The sequence below is a fragment of the Molothrus ater genome, chromosome Z, assembly GCF_012460135.2.
Source record: "Molothrus ater isolate BHLD 08-10-18 breed brown headed cowbird chromosome Z, BPBGC_Mater_1.1, whole genome shotgun sequence".
Classification (NCBI taxonomy): Eukaryota; Metazoa; Chordata; class Aves; order Passeriformes; family Icteridae; genus Molothrus; species Molothrus ater.
Window position 1 is genome coordinate 23,130,971 of NC_050511.2, and position 8,900 is coordinate 23,139,870.

General features: G+C 41.0%; 1 protein-coding gene across 1 annotated transcript in view; it reads right to left on the reverse strand.

The window, feature by feature from the left end:
* The window catches only part of SCAMP1 (secretory carrier membrane protein 1), a 40,727-nt gene extending 32,589 nt beyond the window's left edge, over nt 1–8,138 (reverse strand). Inside the window, exon 1 of the mRNA XM_036402760.2 lies at nt 7,848–8,138. Coding sequence (XP_036258653.1) covers nt 7,848–7,904 — 57 coding nt within the window. The 5' untranslated portion in view covers nt 7,905–8,138. The remainder of the gene's footprint in view (nt 1–7,847) is intronic.
* Between the last annotated feature and the right edge of the window lie 762 nt (nt 8,139–8,900).

Here is an 8,900-nt window from a genome sequence, read left to right on the forward strand (position 1 = left end):
GAAGAGTGCACTGCTAACCAAATAACTGAACCAAATCGAGCCTACAGACTCTAAATTCAATTACTTGAATAACTACAATATCAGACTCATGAGACACCCACTGAACAGCAGCCATTTCCAAAAAGCATGAAACAGTGGTCAAGTCAAATTCAGAAGAGCAACCTATATTCAGAAATACAACATACAAACAAAAATCAATATCTGATGAAAGAAAGACTGTTTTCTTCAAGTGTTTTCAAGAAGACCATGGTCAAAAACTCCTCAGATCTCCCTGTACATCTACTGTGACATTCCAACACTAACAATGAAAGAGAGAACATATGCTGAGACAACAGGGTGTACTAGAGCAGCAGTCTTAGCACTCAAAAATAAGTTCAACACTTAAATACACACAGTGATTAGAGCAAGAAGCCCTTTGTCAAAAGTCAACTGCCATTTTGAATTAACAATTGCTCCACCTCTACCAAATATTGCTTTTGTTTGCTGAAGTAGTAGCAGCTCTAAAAAAAACCTGAATGACCCAGAGGACATTCAATAAAAGCTCTATTCAAGTAAAGCTTCATTACTCAGCAAATGAAGAAAATACTGTTGTCTTGAAATACACAATCCACCACTGCAAGTAGCATTGAAATTCTGCATTCAGAAAACTTGAATTACACAGTCAAGACTTCAATAGAAGTTTGTGACACAGAACGATTCAAGTAAACCAGGAAAAGAGGAATGCCACAGCTGAAGGAGGCAAGTACCAGTCTGGAAATTCATATCTCTCCTATAACTCATTCACTGCTACAACCATCCTCAGCTCTTCACAGTCAGGGTGCCCAGGTGTAGGAGCTATTCTAATTGTTTTGAACACCTACAGTGCATCAAATGACAGGAGCCACACTTCATATTTCAAAACACTACTTACAATATTTCTGAAGAGATTAGACAGTACATCCCACAAAACACAAAGAATTGTTTTGAATCATTTACCTTAAACTCATTGCATCTCATTTTAAAAATGGAGCAAATGCCAACTCATCTAAACACAGTGATGAAAGTTGTGAAGCACTCATACTCACTGATGCAGAATTAAAAAAACCCATTGAATTTAGAAATTGTTCAGGGTTTGAATAATGAATACAACTAATACATGTTGTGCAGGATGACATACTCAGAAGAAGTGGCATTTAAGTGATTGCTATCAAATTTCTATTTTGCATGACATGCATATTCTACTGGTTAAAAACAGCAAAAACTAATATTCCACAAGAGTAAGTGAATCTATGCTGTAATAACTTATTTTCTGTATCTCATGTTCCACCCAGTCTTATCTCACCCAAACTCCTGCCAGTTCAAACCCAGAGCTTCTGATCTTTTTATTTAACTATTAGTCATACAATCACAGAACAGAATTAAAACCAGACTATTTTTCATATCCAGCTGTTGTAGCTATTGTTGCATTTAAGTTACACAGTCATTTCAGACGACATTTTCAAGATCTGAATTAGTTTAAGAGACTGAAGTTTTAAGAAAGTAGCACAACTTAATTAATTTAGCCATTTTTCATCTAAATCTTTCCTTTTAGCTGCTTCTTGCAGTGTCTCTCCAGTACCATCAATCTCAAAATGAAATATTAACACACTTTTTTTAATCCTGACAAGATAGGTACAAGCAGCAACCTATTTCTTATGCCAAGAATGGGAAAGTCATAAAAAACACCTCTACTCACAGTAACACAAACTGAGAAAACAAACAGAGAAAAAGCAACACATTTATATTTCATACTGGCAAGAGCACCTATAGAACTATTAAAAGCATCTTCTGTGCCAAGGTAACAAATTATGCTCACATTGCTCAGATAAAGATAAAATTAATTGAATACCCAGTTATCACAGATGTACAAACACAATTAACTACAAACAGGGATGTTTAAAACAGAGCAGAACAATCCATTCTATGTGAGCTTTTACAGTTTTTTAAAAAACAGAATTGAAGTGAATAGACCTCTGTCGTCTAGGAGACCAAAACTAGTCATCAGCTACCAGTTTCACTAGCATGGAAGACACTACCAAATTAAAGACTGAAGAAGTAAATACAGTTCTAACAATGGTTCATATTACTCTTCACTGGATATGGGTCCAGAATTGTTCCCCCGCCAGTAAACAACTTATATAAAACACACAATATAGAAATAATCTGAAAAACAGCATCAGCTAAGCTTATACTGTTAGTTGTGATTTTAAGTGAAGGGAATATAGTGAACTAGGAATCAGCCTGTCCAAACTGTCATTCATATTGCTGAAAAAACTTTTCACTTTGAGGGATACCTACTCTTCCACCAAAAGACAAAAGCATTTTCCGCACAGAACATTTTTTCAGTTGAGCCCCAAGGACTAGCAAGGAAATAAAAGTAGCATTTTATTGCAGAGGTCAGGAGATGGAATTTATTAACACTAAACACTGATTTGGATAGAGATTTTAATGCTTTTACAACACATCAGCAATTGAAAACAATTTCAAATAAAAATCACTGAAGCTACCCAGAACCAAAAAAACAGTTGGAAAGTAAGATTTAAGTAAGAATTCATCCTGAAGTTTTGTGGATTTTGATTCTGGGGGTGGGAAGAGGTTATAGTAATAGTAACAGCTGTACTTCCTGCTCTCTCTGAAGTACTCCCTAAGATAACACCACTGGGTCAGAAAATTAAGTGTTAATTTCTGTTGCAAAAATGCAATACAAAATGCCTGAAACTATTGGTCTGACTTTTTTGATTTCTTGAACAAAGAGAAAATTATCCATCACACTTTACATGAACAGGTTCTGGAGTGTTTCTCCATCCCATAAAAATGCCAGATTAAGCCTATGAAATTGCAATTCACACATGTGGAATAAACATTTGGTAAAAAATTCTGGACTTATAATAATAAAAATACCCAAGTAGCCACATAACAGTTCCTTCATAATTGAAAAACCAAGTTTTTTAATTTTATCATAGCAAATGCTGCCTGTTGTATGTGACATTCATCACATGAAAACAGAGCTGTGAAGGGCTCTGAGCAACTGAGCAAGGCAAGATCCCCACCTCTGAAACCTAGAAGAACTTCAGAGGCTGACAAGGCCAAATTTGTCCTAAAGTTTGCACCAGCCTCACCTTCCAATGGAGTACTGGAATGCCTAACAAAGTATCACCCCCACCTCCCAGCTGCTTTCAAACCATTCTGCTTTCCCAGCTATGACACCTGTATGTTCCTCTTTGTAACACCAAATCTCAGTATACAGTGCAATAGTAACCCTAGGCAATATGTGCTAACACTTCAGTGAAAATCTAGAGGGAAAAATGCAGCTGTAAGACACTGAATAACTATTAAAACGCTCCACATTTTTAACAGATTACAGTGCACTTACAGCACTGGTTAAGTGTACTCTTGGAAATCAACTTCCACGTAGAACAGCTAAAGGACAATCCACTACCACGATGTTCAGCATCAATTTATGCAGGATTTAGGAGTATTCATAATTTTTGAAGACATGAAGGGAAAGAAGATAGTAAAGTCAGAAAAAATACCTATATTTTATGTTCTATACTAACTTTAGGACAGACAATTTAAATCAGTATATTTTATAGTCAAATACAGGAATTAAAACTCAGTTATGCATTTATGCACGCGACAAAACTGCTTCATTCTAAAGCTGCACCAACATTTTACGTAGTAAGGGTCCCAATTCTTAAAATAAATCAGGACTTCTCTTTCTTCCTCTAAGTTTCTATCACTTTAGTTTCACCTCAGCAACAACAATATAAACTGTATAGATTCTGCTGCCACAGAAGGTAATAGTCATTTGCACAACTGCTCTCAGTGTCAAACATCTGGGTTGTATTTCCCACCAAATCTGTGCTCACGTGAGTCAAGATAAAGCATAATATCCAACTTACAACTGGAATTACTTCTGTACTTAGCTCTAGTGACTCAAGTAATCCTGTGACCTCAGTGGGAGCAATTCAGTGCAATTTCAGAGTACCTCAGCCATCTAAACAAGAATGTCAGTCATGACAGAACTATGTAAGATCTGTCTTTTTGGAGCAACAATTCAAAGGTATCAACTCACAGTCTGGATCCCTCATCCCACTCAAAGAAACTACTCAAGTACTTAACAATATATACATTTGAGGTCTGCTCTGATTGTGCCCTCCCACACTAAATCTGATGAAGAAAAAAGAAAAATCTTCCTATCACACAGTGATTTGGCATTTCCGTGAAGGTCACCATACACATTTGAACAGAAATTATCTTAGTTTTCAGGCCTATCATAATTTCGATGGTGTCAAATACATGCATCTGCTCAGAGCTGAACACATCAGATGAACTGACCCAACGGAATTTATCACACAACTCAGTCTTTATAGTTCTCATTCTACAGCCACCAAAAAATAACTGTTTCATATGTTAGGATAATTAACAGTCAGTTTTCAAACCTTTTGCTGCCTGTCAGCCAAGATGAAGGGCCTGTGAAATTCATAGCTCTACTTAAAAAGACTTCTCTGAGTAGTAGGATTGCTCGTTTACAAAAGAAAAAATCAAACCAAGAACACAGAACCAACCATTTTTATTGTAGATGAACTGCTGATTTGCTGATTGTTTCAGAGTAAATGATACTTGCACCGAATTTTGAGACTGCTATTTCAGAACCTTTGTAACTGTATCACCTCCCAAGACAGAAGACTACAACTATCAGCTATCCTATGACATTAAAAAAAAAATACAAGGAGACAGCTACATTAGAAACACGTTTTTGTTTTGTCATACAAAATTTATTTCATGCTGCTTTATGGTCCAGACAGACTGTCAGGACCTCGAGGATTCCCAAACTCCTCTTAAGTGGTCAGGCCCTCACTCCTTACTAAGACCTTCCCTGATCATCACAGGACTGTTGGCTGATCCTGTTTACTTTCACTGGATGTGGTCCTGACCCTGGCTTGGCTTTCTAACCTGGGCTCAGCTCTGTCTCCTCTCGATAGATCTGCCTAGCACTGAATGCAGTTACCATCACCACATCTGCTCTGCTCACCCTGTTTGGGTGCTGTGGGACTGCGGCATTTGAAAGTGAGAACTTTACGAAGTGTGAATTCACACTCATAAGCTATGACTAGTGCTTCTTAGTAAACAAAATTAATAGATTTCATTACTAACTCGCTTCCAATCATGATACCCGAGGTTATACCTACTGCGTACTTCTTCATATTGCTGATACATTGTATTATAAAAGGATTCTCACATCTTCATTTGTATGGTACATGGATGCATTTTCTTTTGCACAACTTAAATGCTATCAAAAGCTTGTAAGTGTTAGCCTGTCACTTTTTCTGTTTATTTCAGTACCCTCCGACTTTCAAAAAACCCCCATCTTTTGGATTTGTTGGTATAGCATTCAGAATGCTATTCCCATTTATTTAGAGAGGAAAACTATTACTTCAAAAGCATATATGACTCTGGATTCAGGTGCATTTTGTTGCTTTTTTTAAAACAACAAAGAATAAAAAATGCAAAGATTAAGTAGCCACTTGTATCAAAATCCACAGCACTTCATGATCAAGCCAGGTTAGCTAATTTCAGTTTTTCCAGCTGATAATACTTTTGAAAGTCTAAAAGTAAATTAACTACCCAAAACACTGAGCACTAGGTGTTTATGCTTTACCTTTGTCTTTCCAGAGAATACTTTTATGTGATTCAACATCAAGCAAGAAGCTCTGCTCTAATCTTTTAATAAAAAGACATAGGAACAGTTACAGGAAACCTCCCATGCACATCACAGACAGCTAGTAAACCCAAAATGTTTAAGGAAAAAAAGGATCTATCTTTAGACCTTGGCAACAATGTTCCACCTGATGCTTTCCCACCACTCCTTCTCTGCCATACTACTTCGTGATTTTACATTAGTACAGGAAGCAGCTTCAAAAGCAAGGAAAACAACTAATCACATCATACATAAAATTATCAAGCAAAGACAAAAATATGAGTACATTAGGATAGTGTTTAGACAAAATGACTTAGGCTGCAAGGGTCCATCTGGAAATACTGGTTCTATGCATAAAGTATTTTAAAACACATAAACTTAAATACATAGATGCATTAGTACCCACTAATTTCAAAGCTGTTCTGCCAACAAGATGGTCATCAAGGTTTAGCTTATATATAAGTCTTTTGCCCCTTCAAGTTAAATGCACAAGTAAGTAAAGGCATGCAAGATAACTTTTATGGGCAGCAGAATGTGATGGAGGTTAGCAAAGACTGAAGGAAGGGAAAAAAGCCTCTGAAAAGGTACACAGCTTTCCTGAACCACCTTCTGCAAATGAAGAAGTCCAAACAGAGAGTTCAAGTTACAGAGAAGCTGTTATAGAGTCCTTTTATCACTATGCACTGCAGATGAGAAGCAGAGCATGGATTCTGCCCAACAGTTACAACAGAAGTCTTTCCCTACAGAGAAAGTGGAATAACCTTTTGCACTTTAAGCAGTATCTTCAAAGTGGAAGTATAATTCAGGTGTATGCCTCATTTAGGTCTCACAGCACTACACAAGGCCAGTTACATGGCCTGATGAGCACTGCACAGACAGCTATTTTGCATCTAATACCCCTTACTGCCCTGGATTTTGCTAGATGTTATTTGATTAACTATTACAAGAAGGATGGAAGTAGGAGGAAAAGCATCATGTACTTCTGTTGCTAAGACGCATTCTAGAATGACACATTTTCAGTGTTTGGTGCCAAAAAGAACAGTGCTCACCGATATTGCTACCAGCCCAAACTATTGCTGGCAGCAGACTCAACACCAGGACTTGTGTTCACCTGGAAGATCATTGCACTGCGTACAACAAGTGAAAACAGATCTTAGCCTAAGGAATTCTAGCATAATGAACACTATTGCCTATGTTTTGTGACCATAAAAACTAAACTAAAGATTGAGACCAACTCTAATGAACAAATGTTAAGAACATTATGCTTCCAGCACCTATGTGGAGAGAAGTATGCTTGGCTTGAAATGTAACACCTCAGTTTTTAAAAACCTTAATTATTCCAGTTAACATTCTAAACTCGCTGCCATATACTATCTGTGTGCTTTAAAGTGCCTGCAAAAACTCCAGTAACATTATCAACGGAGGTAGCTTCAGAAGTTAGTTGAACTGGATTTAAACAAGAAAACGACAGGAGGGGAAGCATCCAGAGAGGTCAGCTCGTTTTGACAACTGAAAACAGTGAGTGAAGAAAGAATTCACAGCTGTATGACAAGTCAACAGTGCAAAACATAAAAGCTTTAAAGCACATTAAAACAAAGCAGTTTGAAATGCAGCATAGAATTCATGCCAGCCATTGGTACCCTGGTTACTTCAGACAAAGGTAAGGGAACAAGTAAGCTTAAAGGCAGCGGGAGGAGACTAGAGAAGAAGAGAATAAATTCTCTAATTCATTAAGTTTAACTATTTAGCTCAACCAGGCAAAATAAAAAAACACAGTAGTAGCATTACCTCTAGCACAAAGCTAGTGTCAAAATAAAAAAACCCCAACTTTTCTCTTTTTTTCCATCGAAATAACGCATCTGAAATACGACTTGTATTATTTTAGGTACAGATGGAAACACGGAGCTCTGAAGTTGTGAAACGCTGCCTATCCTCCGCGCCCTGCCCCCACCCCACGCCGAGTCTCCGTAGCCCTCTCAGGGCAGAGACCCCGGCCCGCAGCTGCCACGGGGCCCTTCCTTCCCTCCTTCCTTCCTTCTTCCCTTCCCCCTTTCCTTCCTCGCTTCCTCTCGAGGAAACCCCGAGGCTCGGCGCAGACCGACACCAAGGAAACCTCACGGCCCCTCACCTTGAAGGGGTTGTTGAGGTCCGGGTCGGCGAAGGGGTTGCTGTCGAAGTCCGACATTGCGGGGGTAGGCGGGCGCTGCGGTCCCCGGCCGGCGGCTCTGCCCCTGCGGCGGCGTCCCGACAGTGCCCGGCTCCGGCGTCCCCGCCGCGGCTGCCACAGCCCCTGTCGCAGCCCCTGTCGCAGCCCCTGTCACAGTCCCTGTCACAGCCCCGCGGCCCGGGCCGAGCTGAGCCCGCCCCGCTGCACCGACCAGCCGCGGACCGCCCAAAATGGCAGCCCCGGAAGTGAAGTTACATGTGGGATGGCCCTGGGATGGAGACCGGGATGAAGGCGGAGTGGCGGCTCCCGGGGCGGGCGGTAGCGGAGCTCATGCCGGAGCCGGACGGGGCGGGGTGGGGGCGGGGCGAGGCGGAGTGCGAGAAGGGCCGGTCCTAGGACTGGCTGAGGGCTGGCTGTAAACTGCTGGTTGGAGGGCCTGCGGTTACGGGCCGGCCTCGTGTTCGCGGCTGCTCCTCTGGGGCAATGGGGCTGTGTCCCGCCTTCAGTAGTTAGCGCTGGGTGGGAGCCGGGCGGAAAGAGGCCCGGGGCTTTCCGGAGGGCAGCCGGAACGGGGGGCGGGCAGGGGCAGCCTGGCGCGGGGTGTGCGCAGGTGTCCCGGCCCTCGACCAGTCCGTGCGGCCTCCCCGGCCCTCCGCTCCCGCGGCCGTCAGGGCAGGTCGGGACAGCCGGGCTGGTTTGGGGAGGGAAGTGGACGTGCGAAGGTAGAAAGCCTTACTTGGTAAAACATGCATTTAGTCTCTCGTTCCCGCCTCCTATTGGGATGGTAAATAGTTAACCCGGCTTGTGGTTTCAGGTGACTTGTACAAAGGTTCTACAAGGATAGTAGGGAAAGTTTGGCTTTGAACCACGATCACAAAAACCCGCTTCCGTGGGAGAGAAGCATTAAAAAGGCCTTTAAATTAAAAATTCAAGACTTTTTAAATACTTCCTCAGAAATGCTGACAGTGCAGTTTGAAAAACCTGGTCCAGAAGATGCAAATAAAAGCAAAGGAG